Raw genomic sequence first — 19,279 nt, 5'->3', positions numbered from 1 at the left:
CCATAGCCTTGACTAGATGAACCTTTGTTGGCAAAGTATTGTCTCTGCTTTTGAATATGCTATCTAGGTTGGTCATAACTTTTCTTCCAAGGAAATAATGTGCTTTAACAACAGATTCTTAAGTAACCAAATGCCAGACATTATTTTTAAAGGGGAGAAATTAATTTTACTTAAGACAGAACAATGAAAAGAAAAAGTTAGCCCAGACCTTCAAAAGACAGTACTTCTTACCATACATCTCCACCTGCTCCAGAGTCTGAGCAGAGATTCGAGAGACTACTATTAATTCTCAATTGTTTATACAAACAGGGAAGCTGAGAGAATCCAAAATAGCGAGTGATTTTTAAAGTATATTTCATTGGTTTTCATATATTCGGTGGATAAATGAACAAGAAAGAGTGGCTTCGAACACAACCATGAAATCCTACTGCAAAGAATTATTTCAGAAAGACCCTCCCCACAAAAAAAAAGAAAGAAAAGAAAGACCCAAGAAACCATCCATTTCCCACAATCCTCTCAGCTCCTCCCAATGACCTCATCCATCTCATCTCTCTACTTGGTATAAAACAGCAGATTATTCAAAGTTGAATAATCCTTACAAATTTTTCTGCAAAGGGTGGCTGTGTTGAGTCAGATCCTATCAGTGTGAAGGATGGGGACCATGCAAATAAAGAAATATTTTCTAATCCATCCATATTTTCAGCAGACTGGCTTTCAATCTTCCTTTACCCTCTGCTGCCTGTCATCTTCCTGGGAAACATGTACATTAAATGGATGATCCAGGAATTTGATACCAGTTCTATGACCTTCTCCATTCTGATAACCATCATCTCCATTCTCAGCCACAAATCAAACTCTGTTGGCAACAAATATTTGCATCCCTCATATCTTGTTCTCTGAAATTTCTCTCCCTTCCTGCATGTCCTTCCACTTTCCCTCACATGCTCTGAGTCTGTTCTTTTATCTTCACTACTCACCTCCATTTCCCTAGTCTACCTGCCAGTCCCCTCTGGGTGCCACTCGACTCCTCACCCAGTCTGTATCAGTTGGCCATTTCGACTTCACGTATACAGCATCCTAAATTCTTTCTCTTTTCCTTCCCATACTGATCCCCTACCATACCTACTTACCAACCACTGACTCTACTTAACCCAAAGTATGTCTCTGTTTCTCCTCAACTCCTAAGAATTTCTAGGAAAAAATCACTTAATCAGTACAATATACAATACCAGGTTTGGGGGCTATTCAGATCTCAATCTCAAACCTGGTTCTGCTATTTATTACCTGGGAAAGTTTGGGCAAGTGACATAACCTCTCTGAACTTGTTTTCTAATCTGTAAAATGGGGTGCATCCATTACAATGCTTTCAGCTTAAAAGAAAACCAACCAACTTATGTTGCTTCCCATAACAAGGTCGTTAAGATCTGTTCTACTGTAAATCAACTATACTCCAATAAAAATTATTTTTTAAAATTCTACCATTATTTCCTCATCATTTAGATTCCGAAGTGTACAAAAACATATTAAAAGTTTTGTTTTGCTGGAAAAAAATAAACAGACTGGGGACTTCCCTGGCGGTCCAGTGGGTAGGAATCCACCTGCCAATGCCTCTGCCTCAGGGCAACTAAGACGGTGTGCACAACTACTGAAACCCACATACCTAGAGCCTGTGCTCTACAACAAGAGAGGCCTCCAAAATCAGAAGCCTTCACACCACAACTAGAGAGTAACCCCAACTTGCTGCAACTAGAAAAAGCCCACAGGGAGCAACAAAGACCCAGCAATGCCAAAAATTAACTTAAAAAAAAAAGAAGATTTATTCTGGGGTTAATTCAGTGGTTTGGTGATATCATCAAAAACAAAGGTTCTTGTAAATGGCATTTGCAGCAACATGGATGGCCCTAGAAAGTGTCATCCTGAGTGAAGTAAGTCAGAGAAGTATCATATGACATCCCTTATATGTGGAATCTAAAAGAAAACCAAAAATACATGATACAAATGAACTTACTTACAAAACAGAGACTAACAAACTTAGAAAACAAACTTATGGTTGCCGGGGGGAAGGGATAGTTAGGGAGTTTGGGAAGATCATGTATACACTGCTATATTCAAAATGGATAACCAACAAGGACCTATTGTACAGCATATGGAACTCTACTCAATGTTATGCGCCAGTGTGTATGGGAGGGGGTTTAGGGGAGAGTGGATACATGTATATCCCTTTGCTGTTCACCTGAAACTACCACAACATTGTTCATTGGCTATACCCCAATATAAAATAAAAAGTTTAAAGTTTGAAAAAAAAAAGAACGACATCTTTCCTCTTTAAGCTCTACCATGCTTAACTCACGGAGTTTAGCATTGGGTATATCCACCCTCTAACCAGTCACCAACAAAGGGAAATGGGACTGCTGTGATTGCCTTTTCCTCCAATCATGATTCACCCTCTCGGGCTACAGAGGGGTCAGTCTTTCCTGAGCACATTGCCACCAGATACCTGAATAAAGAGTCAGGATAACGAGAACAAAGAATAGCTGTTAGGCTAACAACATCTGCCATGTGGGTAATGATACCTATCTTGAGCATGGTTATAAAGATTATGTTGGCTACATCTGCAAAGTACCTAACGGTGCCTAGCACAAGGTAGACACGATGTTCTTTAAAGAAATCTACCAATTCTTTGGCAAACTTTCCTTCAAAAAGTAGAGCTAATTCCCCTACCTTTGAATGGAGTCTATTTTAATGACTTGCTTCTAACAAATAGAATTTGGCAAAGATAATGGTGTTGAGACTCACAGACATAGAGAACAGACTTGTGTTTGTCAAGGGGCAGGGCTGGGGGAGAGATGGATTGGGGGGTTAGCAGATGCAAACTATTACATGTAAAATGGATAAACAAGGTCCTGCTGTATGGCACAGGGAACTATATTCAATATCCTGTAGTAGACCTAACGGAAAAGAAAAATAGAATGACGCGAGACTTCCAACAGTATAGTTGTATTAGTCACTCAGCCGTGTCCAACTCTTTGTGACCCCATGAATGGTAGACTGCTAGGCTCCTCTGTCCAAGGAATTCTCCAGGCAAGAATATTGGAGTGGGTTGCCATTCCTTCTCCAGGGGATCTTCCCTACCAGGGATTGAACCTCAGTCTCCTGCATTTCCTGCATTGCAGGCAGAGTCTTTACCATCTGAGCCACTAGGGAAGCGCAAGACTTTCAATACCAAGTCATAGAAGTCATTGTAGCTTCTGTTTGTTCACATGGATTGTCCACTCTGGGGACAGCGGCCATGTTATAAGGGCATTTAAGCAGTCAGTGGAGAGGCTTGCATGGAGAGAAATTTGAGGATTTTCGCCAAGAAACCAGCACCAACTCACCATATGAATGAGCCACTACCTTGGAAGTGGATTTGCAAGCCCCAAACAAGCCTTCAAATGATTGATGCCCCAATCAACATGCTGGCTTCAACCTCATGACAGACTCCAACCTAGAATCCCCAAGATAGACCATTCCCATAATCCTAGGAAACTCTAAGGATAATAAGTGTTTTTGCTGTTCTAAGCCACTATGTCTTAGAATAATTTCTTAGGCAGGAATAGACAACAAATACTAATTTTGGTACCAAAAAGGGGGTTCTGCTATAACAAAAATCTAAAATGTAAGAGTAGTTTTGGAACTTAGCATCTGGAAGAAGTTGGAAGAACCTTGAGGAGAAAATTAGTGAAAAGTTAAAGGGTCCTGAAGAGACTGTTAGTGAAGCCTGTTGAGCTCTGAGGAGACTGCCAGAGAGGGCAGGGAGGTTCACAACTTATTATGCCAGTCCAGGTAACGTGTATCTTGCTGTTCTCCTTGATAAATTTGAAGTCTGAGCTTCTTGGACCATTGCTAGGAGGTAATATGCATCACAGTTAAACACACAGGCCTTGAAACCAGATTGCCTTAGTGTGAATCCCGGGCCAATCACCTCTTGTCTGTGTAATCTTAGGCAAGTCACTTAACCTCTTTGTTCCTCAGTTTCCCTCACTGGATTGTTATAAGTAAGCTACTCTATATAAATTTAAAAGAGTATAGGGGAGAGGAGGAGAAGGAAATGGCAACCCACTCCAGCACTCTTGCCTGGAAAATTCCATGGATGGAGGAGCCTGGTAGGCTACAGTCCATGGGGTCGCAAAGAGTCAGACATGACTGAGTGACTTCACTTTCTTTCTTTCTACAGTTCCTTTTGGAGAAGGAAATGGCAACCCACTCCAATGTTCTTGCCTGGAGAATCCCGTGGACAGAGGGGCCTGGTGGGCTACAGTCTATGGGGTTGCAGAGAGTCAGACACGACTAAGCAACTAACATACACACACATAGGGGAGAGAGGAGGAGAGGGTGAGATACATGGAGAGAGTAAAATGAAACTTACATTACCATATGTAAACTAGATAGCCAATGGGAATTTGCTGTATGTCTCAGAAAACTCAAACAGGGACTCTGTGTCAACCTAGAAGGGTGGGATGGGGAGAGAGATGGGAGAGAGGTTCAAGAGGGAGGAGACATATGTATACCTATGGCTGATTCATGTTGAGGTTTGATAGAAAACAACAAAATTCTGTAAAGCAATTATCCTTCAATTAAAAAAAATTTTTTTTTTTAAAAAGAGCGCCTATTTCTTTCTGAGTCCCAAGGCAGGATTAACTATGTTTGAGGACCTGCAAATCAGGATTGTAATAGAAGCCAAGAAACACTACCTTGAGTAACTAAGAAAAGAGTAAAATGTTCATGAGAGGCTATTCAACTAGGGTAGCATTTCTTAAGGTATGGCCTACCTGCATTATAAGCATCTGTGGTATTTAAATTCAGAGCCCAGCTTCCTGATTCAGGAAATCTGAAGGAAGGCAAAACTCTGTATTTTAACTGAGCATTTTGTGGATCATTATTGTGTATCTAAGGGGCTCCCCTAGCGTCTTAGACAGTAAATAATCCACCTGCAATGTGGAAGACCCAGGTTTGATACCTGGGTCAAGATCCCGTGGAGAAGGGTATGGCAACCCACTCCAGTATTCTTGCCTGGGGAATTCCATGGACAGAGGAGCCTGGTGGGATACAGTCCATCAGGTCACAAAGTCTGACATGACTGAAGTGACTTGGCACGCATTGTGTATCTAAAGTTTGAGAAACTACTTTGGGGAAAGGGAGTCCAAGTAAATGGCCTAAAGATTAATCTCATTGAACCTTACTGTTATACTTTTTAAAATTAAGGCAAAGTTTTCCATTCTTCTCCATAATTTATCCATTTTTGTTTTAATATACAAATAAGGTACATTATATAATAATGTGCATTATTTGCCATCGAGTAAAATTAATGCTCCTGAAAGACATGCTAAGTTTACCCTGGATTTGTGGTAACCCCGGACATACCTCTACATACCTTAGTTGACACACAAGGCTTTTGTGATAAACACATCTACCTACTTTATTTCTCGTGCATGATTTGACAAGTACCATCAGTGTTGTAAATATGCACATTTGACCATTCAGCCTCCAGCTCCACTTTGAGACTTTTAGTAGAGGCTGGAAAGCCTAAAACTGCATTTCCTAAACCCCTCTTGCTCATAAAATTCTGAATATAAAAGAGTTTCCACCAATTAGATATACTCTTATGAATCTGGAAGGCAGAAGTAACTTGAAAGCCATCTATTTATTGCTATTACTCATTCTGCTAAAAAATCAAGTTATGGGTAGACAGTGTCAAATTGAGTTGAACTATAGAACGTCTGCTGGTGTCACAGACAGTTGCTTGGTGTGGGGGAAAACACCACACATTTGATGAGCAGAAGTTAAGTGTTCTATGTGAACGGTGAAGGAGACACACAGAAAAGAAACACACAGAAAGAAAGACTGGGTTTTCCTAACGCAACCACAGTAACATCGTCTCTAAAAATAGGTTCTTTAATAAAATTATCCAATCAATCTTCACATTGACAATTGTCTTGTTATTGTCATAAAAATTTTTATAGTTTTTTTTTCCTGAACCAGCACCCAAATAAGGACTACAAATTGTAACTGGCCAATGTGCATCTTAAATCTCAATGTATAGGTTCCCTTTCCATTTGTGGGAAGCTTGTCCCTTCGTAATTTTTGAAGAAACTGTTAGTTTCCCAGTCTGTATTCTGGTGGTTGCATCCACAGTGTTGACACATCTCTCTGTAATTCCTATAAACTGAGTGTTGGATCTACAGGCTTGAACCAGTATCTGGGTTTGTTTTTGGCAATATATGGTAATTTCCACTTATTTTTGAGCACCTGATTCTAAGTATTGGATATCTTTCTGGGATAGTGCTAAGTCACTTCAGTCGTTTCCGACTCTGTGCGACCCCATAGACGGCAGCCTCCCCCGTCCCTGGGATTCTCCAGGCAAGAACACTGGAGTGGGCTGCCATTTCCCTCTCCAATGCATGAAAGTGAAAAGAGAAAGTGAAGTCGCTCAGTCCTGTCCGACTCTTAGCGACCCCATGGTCTGCAGCCTAACAGGCTCCTCCATCCATGGGATTTTCCAAGCAAGAGTACTGGAGTGGGGTGCCATTGCCTTCTCCGTCTCGATAGTAGAAGCCACCAAAACAAAACTAGAACATTCTGCATTCAATCAGATGGGACCACAACTATAGAGTTAATGGGGATAAACAAACTGACCCATCATTTGTATATCAAAGGCAGGAAATCTTTTCTTACAGTATTATCCAATTGATCTTTTAATTTACTATACTCTAAAGAGATAGTATTACCAAGACCCACCTAAAAAGGCGCCAATTCATTAGCTTATTATGATAGTTTCAGGTAAAATGTGTCTTGTTTTTCTCTTGATAAACTATAAGTCTGAGCTTCCTAGACTCCCTTGATTGTTGATTTTAGCTTATATAAAGCTGAGAGTAGGAACCTTTCCAAAAGCCATTTGGATAATGGTTTCCATAACTGGTCAAAATTACATGTGTAACTATACCCAAAAGTTTACTTTCATTGCTGACTGCTACGGGCAAGCACAGGTCTAAGAGAAAAACGTTTTACTGTTTCTCTTGTGTCTGGGAAGCATGACATTTCCAATAAAATTTAAATAGCTTAAGATCCTGGATAACTTTTTTTCATTTTACTAACCAGGCTAAGGAATTTGAGCAACCTCACTGTATTATTAGTCAGGGTTCAGGTCACAGAAGAAAAACAATTCCAGGTATTTTTTCAGAAAGAAATCTCAATTACTGTAACCATTGGCGCCACCATGCAATGTTAGCATCAGCAGAAGATGTCTAAGCATGTTTCTAGAAACAAGCAGACTTTGACCTCCTCCCACTCCCAACCCAACAAGTTATGTATTTAGTGGATTTCATGGCAGAGGGTTCAGTTAGTCATTCTCCCTAGTTCATGGCACACTATCATCTTTGATTTGTGTAAGCCCCCTACATATTGATTTAATTCTTTTCTGCTGCCTTCTTCATTTTCATATCCTTTGCTCACCGCCAGGCAAACTTTGTATTTCCATGTGTATCACTGTTATCTGTTGCTGTAAAACATGGATTGTTGCTTATACCTATTTTTAATTTACACAGTATTGTGATGCATAGCTTTTTTTCACACTCCACTGTTCTTACGTCCACATTGCTGTGTGTACATCATGCCCACTGCTTTTAAATCCTTCACAGGACTCAATAGTGTATTATCCATCACTTTCACATTCCCCTGGTAACAAAGACCCAAATTACCTCCAAATTCCAGCATTCTTGTGAACTTGTGGAGAAATCTCTTTGGGATACACCCAGAAGTATGACTGCTGTGCCACGGATACATAAACATTTTAACTCAACCAAGCACTACCAGAATGTTCTTCAGGTCTTTCATCAGTGGTGCATGAGAGTAACATGTAGCATTATCCAGGTTTCCATTTTGCCAAACGAGTAAGTATGAGAGACTATCTCATTTTTAATGTATTAACTGTAGTTCTCTTAGTAGAAATAAATTTGAGCATCTGTTTATTGGCTTTTAGAGTCTTATTGGCTTTTAGAGGCTCATACTTCTGTAAAATGACCTTACCATATTCTTTGACCATTTTCTATTAGATTTATTTTCACCAGAGTTCCTCTTATATTTGGAAACTAGTTCCTTGTCACTCAGACATTGCAAATATTTTCTATTGTCACTCATTATGTTCTTCAGTTCAGTTCAGTCGTTTAGTCATGTTCAACTCTTTGTGATTCCAGGCACTGCAGCATGCCAGGCTTCTCTGTCCATCACCAACTCCCAGAGCTTACTCAAACGCATGTCCATTGCATTAGTGATGCCATCCAACCATCTCATCCTCTGTCATCCCCTTCTCCTCCTGCCTTCAATCTTTCCCAGCAGCAGGGTCTTTTCTAATGAGTCAGCTCTTCGCATCAGGTGGCCAAAGTATGGCAGCTTCAGCATCAGTCCTTCCAATGAATATTCAGGACTGATTTCCTTTAGGAGTGACTGGTTTGATCTCCATGCAGTCCAAGGGACTCTCAAGAGTCTTCTTCAACGCCACAGTTCAAAGCATCAATTCTTAGGCACTCAGCCTTCTTCATGGTCCAACTTTCACATCCATACATGACTACTGGAAAAACAATAGCTTTGACTACATTTTCCTTTGTTGGGAAAGTAATGTCTCTGCTTTTTATGTGCTATCTAGGTTGGTCATAGCTTTCCTTCCAAGGAGCAAGCATCTTTTAATTTCATAGCTGCAGTCACCATCTACCGTGATTTTGGAGTCCAAGAATATAAAGTCTCTCACTGTTTCCATTGTTTCCCCATCTATTTGCCATGAAGTGATGGGACCGGATGCCATCATCTTCATTGTTTGAATGTTGAAATTTTAAGCCAGCTTTTTCACTTTCTTTCACCTTCATCAAGAGGCTCTTTAGTTCCTCTTTGCTTTCTGCCAGCAATCTTGATTCCAGCTTGTGCCCAGCACTTCACATGATATACTCTGCATATAAGTTAAATAATCAGGGTGACAATAGACAGCCTTGACGTACTCCTTTCCAAATTTGGAACCAGTCCGTTGTTCCATATCTGGATCTAACTTTGTTTTTTGACCTGCATACAGATTTCTCAGGAGGCAGGTAAGGTAGTCTGGTATTCCCATCTCTTTAAGAATTTTACAGTTTGTTGTGATCCACACAAAGGCTTTAGCCTAGTCAATGAAGCAGAAGTAGATGTTTTTCTGGAAGTCTCTTGTTTTTCTGTGATCTAATAGATGTTGCCAATTTGATCTCTGGCTCTTCTGCCTTTTCTAACTCCAGCTTGAACATCTGAAGTTCTCGGCTCTCATACTGTTGAAGCCTCACTTGGAGAATGATGTTCTTCATTAGGCAGAAAACTTTAATTTTTTTATCAAATGCACTATATTTTTCCCTTAAAACTTTTGTTTCTCGGGCTTTGAATTCTTTCCCATCTCTACATCACAAAGATGTTTTCTAAACTATTTATGATATTTAATGAAACCTCATATGCACCATATGAAGATGCATACTGATTTCAGAGATGCTTAACTGTAGAAAACAATGGCCAATGGCAATTATAAAAATTAAGTCTAGGGTAAGGCTCATCCCATTTTCAGAAATAATAAATCAGGATTCTTAAAATTGATATGCACAATTTTATAGCTTCAACTGTCACAACTGTCTTAACCCTTCTGGAGCCCACATATGTATATTGTTAGACAGGAATTCAGTTTGATTTTAATTCATATAAATACAGTTTTCCAATCTCAGAAGGCAAAATTATAGTATTTTACATTTAAGTATATTTGTGCTTTTAACATAATACTCTTTATCAGACTAAAGTAATTCTCTATTCTTAATTATCTGAAATATTTTACCATGATAAGTATTGAATTTTATCACATCTCATTTCTGTATCAAGGAAATTAATCATAAATTTTTTCCTTTTTTCTCCCCCTTCTGTTAATGTGGTAAATTATATCCTTATATTCCTGAAAAATTCACTTATGGTTGTGATATATTAACCTTTTTATATACCACTGGATTTATTTTTCTAACATTTTGTTAAAATTTCTGCATATATGGTCCTTAAGAACACAGGACCATGTTTTATGGTCTTTTATGATTTTCACAATTATGTTTTAATCAATTTTTTACAACAAAGATAGTTTGCACAGATCTGTTTCTGCTCTCTTGTCTCTACTAGTCATCACTCTTGTCATATATGACAAACCAACAGCTAATGTCATGCTCGATGGTAAAATCTCACACTGCCAAAGGCTGGAGTTCCATCAGCAGTCAGGGACCTAAGATCCTACAAGTGGCAAAAAATAAAAATAAGACAACACTGCCTACTCTCACCACTCCTACTCAACATAGTAACTGAAGTCTTAGCTGGAGCAATTATGCAAGAAAAAGAAATAAAAGGCAACCAAAGCAGAAAGAAGTTAATTTGTCTGTTTGCAGATGATATCATCTTACATACAGAAAATTCTAAAGACTCCAACAAAAACTGTTAGAACTAATAAACAAATTCAGTAAAGTTGTAGGATATAATATCAACATACAAAAAGCAGCTGTGTTTCTCTATACTAACAATGAACTATCTCACCAAAAAATAAAACAACCCCATTTACGGACCTCTCTGGTGGCACAGTAGACAGGAATCTGCCTGCCAATGCAGGGGACACGGGTTCAATTCCTGGTCTGGGAAGATTCCACATGCTGCAAAGCAACTAAGCTCTGTGCCACACAGCTTCTGAGCCCATGAGCCACAACTACTAAAGCCCACGGGCCTAGAGCCTGTGCTCTGCAAGGAGAGAGGTCACCAAAATGAGAAGACCACACACCACAATGAAGCGTGGCCCCCACTTGTCGCACACAACTAGAGAAAGCCTGTACAGAGCAATGAAGACACAGTGCAACAAAGAACACAAAAACAACAACAAAAAAAATCCATTTACAATAGCATCAGAAACAATAAATAGCTAGGAATAAATTTAATCAAGGAAGTGAAAGGTATGTACAATGAAAACTGTATGAGGCTGATGAAAGAAATTGAAGATACAAGTAAGTAGAGAGATTATCTCATGCTCATGGATCAGAAGAGTTAAGTCCATAGTATCCAAAATCATCTATAGATTCAATGTAAGGCAGTAAGTGTCAGTCACTCAATCGTGTCTGACTCTCTTCTATCCCATGGATTGTAGCCCACCAGGCTCCTCTGTCCACGGGATTCTCCAGGCAAGAATACTGGAGTGGGTTGCCATTCCCTTCTCCAGGGGATTTTCCCAACCCTGAGATCGAATCCAGGTCTTGCACATTGCAGGCAGATTCTTTACCGTCTGAGCTACAGAGAGGAACCAATGTAGATTCAATGTAATCCCATTCAAAATTTCAGTGGAATTTTTCATAGAAACAGAACAATCCTAAAATTTGTATGGAACCACAAAAGATCCTGAAGAGCCAAAGTTATCTTAAGAAAGAACAAACCACTAGAAAGATTCATTGTCTAACAGAACCTGGCTTACAATTAGCTGTTTTACCTGTTTCTTCTCTAACATTGGGCTTCCCTTGTGGCTCACTGGTAAAGAATGTTTAAGAAAACACAAATGTCACTATACAAATATATTAACAGTATCACTAGAAATAACTTACATACTTAATCTAGTTGCCACAATTGAGTTATTAGATCAAAAGTGATTGCATTAGCAGTTATCAACTGAAAACCCATTCCATCAGCAATGTTGGTTACTATTTGAATATTTAAGTTAAAATACATACAACTGTGAGTTCCTTTGTTATTCCTAGCACATAGTAATCAACAAAGACTTGTTAAAAAAATTTATAAGAACTAATTTTCACATTATTTGCATTCAATAATCAAAAATGATGTGGCAGAGACTACGCTTCATTCCCTTAATACATTTTTTTTCCTCCAAGAGAATGCCCAAATTTTACCAGAACACATGATAGTATGAAATAAAGACAACTTCCCAGCCTCTCTTGCACCTAGATGTGACCACGCAACTGAGTTCTGGCCAGTAAGATGTAAGTGGAAGTGTTCTATGGCGGCTTCCACAATTCTTATGCAAAAGACCACTGGCATTTGCCCACTGCTCCCTTCTTGTCTTTCCTCCAAGAGACTATAGATGCGATGATTAGAGCTATAGCCACCCATACTGCTTTAGGAAAATGAGAGCCCTCCTTGGATCGGCTACAGTGATGAGCTAAAAGGATCCTAGATTCTCAAAAACTTCATGGAAAAGAGGATGCCCATCAGTCCTGGACTCTTTATATTTCTGAAATTTTAAATGAAGAGAAAAATCAATTTATCTTTACCATTGGAAAAAACCATAATAGCAGCTTTATCCTCCTAGATAAAGGAGGAAGGCAGATTTAGAAATGACAGACTTTCACAGACATACACTGTGGAGCCACATCTCTCTCAGTTGGGGATAACAGGATATTATCTCTTTTTCAGCAATTATTCTTACTCTTAAGACAGATATAGTTGCTCTATACTAGGAGTCAGAGAATCCAGGTTGAAGTCTTACCTCTGCCACTAACTAGGCAAGTCTATCTAAGCTTTTGTAGGACACCTATGTAATAAATTTCCCTTGAGTCTTAAAATATAATGTATATGAAAAGTGTCCCACCATATAAATTATCACACACAAAATAGTTGATGAAATACCTGTAGAGAGAAGCTCTTTCTGTCTCACTTGGTATTCCTATTAACAAATATCCAATAAATACTTATTGAATAAATATTTTTAAGTCCTTGCTAAATGTATAAATTATTCTATTTTGGAGTTTAATAAAGTTCAAAGGACTTTAATATTAATTAAAGTATTACTTGAGAGACACAGTTCTTTAGAGACACAATTCTTAATTGTGACATCAGTCAAAAGACATAATGGTATGAAAACATAAACCTAGCTAATCCTGGTTCAAAAGCAGACCCCTATTTGCTACAGTAGTAGTAGTTAGTTGCTCAGTTCAGTTCAGTTCAGTTGCTCAGTTGTGTCCGACTCTTTGCGACCCCATGAATCGCAGCATGCCAGGCCTCCCTGTCCATCACCAACTCCCAGAGTTCACTCAGACTCACGTCCATCACCGAAAATAAATATTTTTAAGTCACTTTTTAAGTCTAAGTTCACTCAAACTCATGCCAATCAAGTCAGTGATGCCATCCAGCATCACCAAAAATGCCATCCAGCCATCTCTTCCTCTGTCCTCCCCTTCTCCTCCTGCCCCCAATCCCTCCCAGCATCAGAGTCTTTTCCAATGAGTCAACTCTTCGCATGAGGTGGCCAAAGTACTGGAGTTTCAGCTTTAGCATCATTCCTTCCAAAGAAATCCCAGGGCTGATCTCCTTCAGAATGGACTGGTTGGATCTCCTTGCAGTCCAAGGGACTCTCAAGAGTCTTCTCCAACACCACAGTTCAAAAGCATCAATTCTTCGGCCCTCAGCTTTCTTCACAGTCCAACTCTCATATCCATACATGACTACTGGAAAAACCGTACCATTGACTAGATGGACCTTTGTTGGCAATGTCTCTGCTTTTCAATATGCTATCTAGGTTGGTCGTAACTTTTCCTCCTCAGTGGTGTCCAACTCTTTGTGATCCCATGGACTGTAGACCACCAGGCTCCTCTGTCCATGGGATTCTCCAGGCAAGAATACTGGAGTGGACCTCCATTCCCTTCTCCAGAGAATCTTTCCAACCCAGGAATAGAACCCAGGTATCCTGCACTGCAGGCAGATTCTTTACCATTTGAGCTACAGGGAAGTCCTTTTTTGCAACAGCAAAATAGTTCAAATTAGAATAAAAGTTGTGGTACAAAAATAAAAAACTTTTGACACTTTTCCCTTGAAATTACCAGTTCAGTTCAGTCATGTCCAACTCTTCATGACCCCATGGACTGCAGCATGCCAGGATTCCCTGTCCATCACCAACTCCCAGAGCTTGCTCAAACTCATGTCAATCAAGTCAGTGATGCCATCCAACCATCTCATCCTCTGCCGTCCCCTTCTCCTCCTGCCCTCAATCTTTCCCAGCATCAGGGTCTATTCCAATGAGTCAGTTCTTCACATCAGGTGGCCAAAGTACTGGAGTTTCAGCTTCAGCATTAGTCCTTCCAATGAATATTCAGAATTGATTTCCTTTAGGATGGACTGGTTGGATCTCCTTGCAGTCCAAAGGGACTCTCAAGAGACTTCTCCAACAACACAGTTCAAAAGCATCAATTCTTCGGTGCTCAGCTTTCTTTATAGTTCAACTCTCACATCCATACATGACTACTGGAAAAACCATAGCTTTGACTAGATGAACCTTTGTTGGCAAAGTCAAGTCTCTGCTTTTAAATACGCTGTCTAGCTTGGTCATAGCTTTTCTTCTGAAGAGCAAGCACCTTTTAAATTTCATGGCTGCAGTCACCATCTGCAGTGATTTTGGAGCCCCCAAAATAAAAGTCAGCCACTGTTTCCCCATCTATTTGCCATGAAGTGATAGGACAGGATGCCGTGATCTTAGTTTTTTGAATGCAGAGTTTTAAGCCAGCTTTTTGACTCTCCTCTTTCACCTTCATCAAGAGGCTCTTTAGTTCCTCTTCGCTTTCTACCATAAGGGTGGTGTGGTGTCATCCTGGAGGAAACTTCTTTGTGTTGAGGATGGGGTGGAGTGGAGTGATGGAAGTCCTCTGTCTCATCCTTTTGTCTGTCCTGCTGGTCTTTACTGGTCCCTAAGCATGTAGGCTTTTGCAAATGAAAGTTAGGAACACTCCTTTGGTTTTCCTTTCTGCTGATCAAATCCTTCCCCTAAAGTAATGGAAGAAGAAAGGCCTAACTGCTTGAATGGAGGGGAGAAGGAGGGAAGTGGAGATTGTGACCATGTGAAATATTAAATATTAAGTTATGCATAAAAATGTACTTTAATATTTAAACCACTAACCCCACCACACCAAATGAAGGATATCCTCACATTGAGCAGTGGTTAATGTATTTTATTAAATTAAGTATGTAATTTGCAAATGGTTTCATAAGAAATTTTAAAAGCAAAGTTATAAAACAGTTTCAATAAAAAAGTACAGAGTTAACAGCAAAATTACATTTTCTTTATAGTACAAATAAAAGGATTTTGTCTCTAATAGACTGTTTGAAAATCTTATAATATATTCTCCAACTGACAGTTGCAATATTATATTTTAATGAGAAGTCTCATGGTTAATTCTCAATCACATGTTAATAAATGGTTTCATCATTTGGACCATAAAAGTCATTTGCTCAACTTTAAGGAAAACAATGTCATCATATAATGTGAAGTTATAAAAAACTCTCCGGGATGTAGATGCATTCTAGCCTTATTTCTCTAATAAATTTTGCAAAGAGACATTAAGTAACACTGTAAACTTGAATTACATTTAAAAATAAGCACCATTTACATAAATTCTACCTAAACTTACTTTACCTTTTAAATGACAAGGTTTTTTGGCCACACAAAACATTTAAATCTGTTTTCTTTACCATGTAAATAAAAATAAGCAATATTTAACCACAACACAGAAAAATTATCAAACTTCACCTCTATTGCACAACGAAAAAGCAATTGGAAAAAACAGCACACATTATTTTTGTGTCTTTTTTATACATTTTGTCATTTTCTTAAATTGAGAGCAGTTAAAACATTGTCAGAGCAATTTCCTGAGTTTCAAAGTTTCCAATTTCCAGCTCAGAAATAAGCAATCTTGCTATTATATATATCTTTTTTCTAAGCATACAAAACACTTGAATTTAAAAAGGACAAAATAAAGGATTGGAAACAATCCAACAGAATTATTTAGCTTTTCTCTCCAAAATGTGTTATAATACACAAGACACTTTAAAGTGTTAAGTCAGGGTTTCTACTATACAATATGTCCCACATTTAAAGGCCTTAGAATTTCAGGCAGTACTGAAACACTAATACATGAATAAATCTCAACTTGAAATAATATAGAGATACATGAACAGCCAATAAATGTAAAACAAAATACTTCCATTTCTCCTGTTTAAGGAAGGAAATGAACAGACTGAAAATACTGTTAAGAGTCCCTTCTGTTCAACCCCGCTTTCCCTGTGGTTTCCACATTAGTGCTCATCGTCCCCTGGGAGATACTGGTAAGAGACTATTGAAAGAATATAATTGTTATTAAAATCTTCCAAAATTACAGAGCTGTTGTATTTCTTAAATATTAATAACTTTGCAAAGAGCCATTCTAGTAAGTCATATATATTAGCACAAATATACCAAAACATACACAAAAACTCTGATAAGCCCCTCATTATCTTTAGTTTTGACACACAGGATTTAGAAATGAGTAAAAGAGAAAAATTTGATAATCCTCAAACTCTGTTTACCTTTGGCATACAGGATTTAGAAACAGGCAAAACAAGAAAAGAGCCATTATAAAATTTTCTTTCATAATTACATGTTGCTTAAACTATGCTAGATAGTGGGATAGAAGCCAATTTGATACTAAACAACTTTACAAAAACATTTATAATGCTCAATATTTCTCCATATATTTACGAATGATGATTAAGAAGAAATGCCCTAGATTTACCAAAATAAAGCATAAAACTAGAGTTGGTACAGTTCAAAACATAAGTTCTTTCATTTGATTTCTGCCCACAAAATACCTCACCTCTTGTTCTTTTTGACTGCTCCCATATTAATCATAATTATAATAACTAATATTGAAATAAAGTCTAGTTGAAACACTCAAAAGCGATGTCTTTTTTTTAAACTGGGATGAGGAAATATAAAAACACAGAAAATGAGTATGCAGCTGCACACACTTGAATAATTCTAGGTTTTAGTACTGTTATACACATTTCTTAAATCATATCAATTTATACACAGAAAGGTTTTATTTCATTAACTAACAGTTGTAGTTTTATAATTAAAGTTGTTGAAAGGAATTGTTTTATTTTTAAAACAATTTAAACAAGTATACAACTCTTCTAGACCTCACAAAAAACATGCCAAACTGTTGGCATTTTTAACAAATTACCACAAATGTAACAATGTGAATAATACTTCAACATCAGTTACTATTTCTAAGTAACAAACATATATTTTTATGGAAATAAATTCAATGATATGGCTCTTCTTTTACAAGCATGCTTTCATGATATATAAAAACATGTTTCTGAATTTTATTTTCATTAAAATGTCTGTTCTTCTGGAAATTCTTTCAGTAATAGCGCAATCCTAAATCCTATCACCTCTAGTCCAAATAATTTTTAAGCTTATCAAAAATCAATACAGTTGTTTGCTAAAACTACGTATGTTGAAAATACCCTTCACATCCAAAGTCAGATTTATTTAAGCCAGCGTCTCATATTGGAAAAGTATACTTTATCACACTAAACTTGTGTAAAGGAAGTTATAACTGACAAGTATACTAACAGGGCTTTTTAACCTGACCAAGAAAAAAGATGTCAGTGAGTTTCCTTTCAGAAAGTTGGTTCTTTTTAAAAATAAAGGTAAAAAACTTTTAAATTGTAAGAATTTCTTTTATGATTATATTAAAAATGTTTTCTATATCTGTTTTAAGTTAATAGGATTTTGACCTTCTCTAGTTTAGAAATTACATGCCTCAAATACAAAATATAGCTCTTTAGTACTGTCTTCAATAAATATCATTTACACAGGCAGTGCTATAAGACTAGGAGCAGTTCTAGAAGACAGCAGCACTCCTTCTTTGAAAACTTGTCTGCCTATGGAAGGTATAAAACTGCACCATAATCTCAGACCCCAACTTAACTTCTAGGAAATGTACACACCCAGAAAGAAGGAACAAAAGGTAAGCGATCACAACCATATACAAAGAAGAAGTACAACAGAGTGTCTTCCTTCCTGCAGAATATGGCAAAATGATTTTTTGTATTGTTTTGAAATCAAAAGCACTCAAAGGTTTCTGTTAGATCTCCTTTCTTTCTGTACTACTACAACTAGATCTCAAAGCACTTTAAATACCTCTCGTAGAAGCCTTTAAGACTTTATGAAACGTCAAACAACAATTAATATAAAGGTTAACATTTTCTGTCTGAGAAAGTATCAGAGCATTTCAATCTTTAAAACCACAGCTGATAATTTTCTTAGACATCTGGTAATCAATAAAAATTCTCTTTAATATCTTTAATAGATAACATATTTGGCATTTGATTGAGTAAAAATTAAACGTCTCTTGAATTTTGAAAAACATCATGTTTTTCTGTTTATAACTGGACATCACTACTAATAAAACATACATTTACGTAAAATTGACTAAATCACTGCAAATAAAACTAATTTTAAGCTACAAACCTTCACACTTTTTAGTCAAGGATGTTTGTTTTATTTTAGCATGACTTTCAAGCACCCTGGTTTAATTTCAGAGAATCTGCAAAAATGAAAAAAGAGTTAAAGATAAAAATTTCAAATTGATTACAAAATATATCTTGTAACCAATTCTAAGTGCCTATGCTAAACATAATATTCACTATCAAAGCACTCTCCTTTAAGTTAAATCAAGGACTAATATCTATGCTTGTGTTCTTTTTAATCTACTGTCAAAATAAATACATGACTAAGGCTGGGGATTACTCCTAACAGCAATCTTATTACAATTTAAGATTTTTAAAAATTCTCAAGCCTGATTTTGATGTTAATGAATAACAGTAAGCTGTATGAAGGATATGATGATGTCTGAATTACATTCTTTCTCTGCATTATAACAGCACCAAGAAGAAATTTCCATAGGTAAGTCTGATTTATCAGAACATGAAATTCCCTCAGTGTGAAATTTAAAGAAACACCACCAGTCTCTAAAACAGACGATTAATTACAATATGATAATGTTCTAACCTATTTCTTTTGTAAAAGTAACCCTAAAATGTCATCTGTTTTCATGCTCAGAATTAATGTTACATCTTTCTATAACATAGCGAACATTTTATTACATGACATAAACAAAACAGGCTGTAATAACTGAAACTAGAAGGGAAGGAGGGCACTGGGATTCCTCAGGGAATCTATCCATCAACAAATCTTTCTTCTTGAACTTGTCTTGCCATTGGCTGTTACGAAAAAGGACATTTCATATTTGCCAGCTAAGACTAATAGTGGCACTTAATTTAGGAAGACGTATAAATTCATAACTGACTAGAGATTTCCACTAAAGTTTAAATACATACAAATTATAACCACATTTTAGCAGGAGCTCCAAATTCTTCCAAAATCCACAAACATGTACTT

The 19,279-nt window shown here is 37.4% G+C and overlaps 1 protein-coding gene across 4 annotated transcripts in view; it reads right to left on the bottom strand.

The window, feature by feature from the left end:
• Window positions 1-19,279, bottom strand: part of N4BP2 (NEDD4 binding protein 2) — a 140,758-nt gene that overhangs the window by 71,302 nt on the left and 50,177 nt on the right. Inside the window, exons 16-17 of one of the 4 annotated variants that reach the window (XM_070791327.1) lie at window positions 18,350-18,425; window positions 14,987-16,163 (exon numbers count right to left, since the gene is read on the bottom strand). The exons of 2 other annotated variants lie outside the window; for them this stretch is intronic. In XM_070791327.1, the coding sequence (XP_070647428.1) occupies window positions 18,380-18,425 (46 nt within the window). In that variant the 3' untranslated portion in view covers window positions 14,987-16,163; window positions 18,350-18,379. Of the gene's footprint in view, window positions 1-14,986; window positions 18,426-19,279 lie in introns of those variants that run through there. One more of the 4 variants, XM_070791326.1, reaches the window with a different exon arrangement.

The sequence above is a fragment of the Bos indicus genome, chromosome 6 (genome assembly GCF_029378745.1).
Source record: "Bos indicus isolate NIAB-ARS_2022 breed Sahiwal x Tharparkar chromosome 6, NIAB-ARS_B.indTharparkar_mat_pri_1.0, whole genome shotgun sequence".
NCBI classification, from domain to species: domain Eukaryota; kingdom Metazoa; phylum Chordata; class Mammalia; order Artiodactyla; family Bovidae; genus Bos; species Bos indicus.
This window is presented reverse-complemented; position numbering and strand designations above follow the sequence as displayed.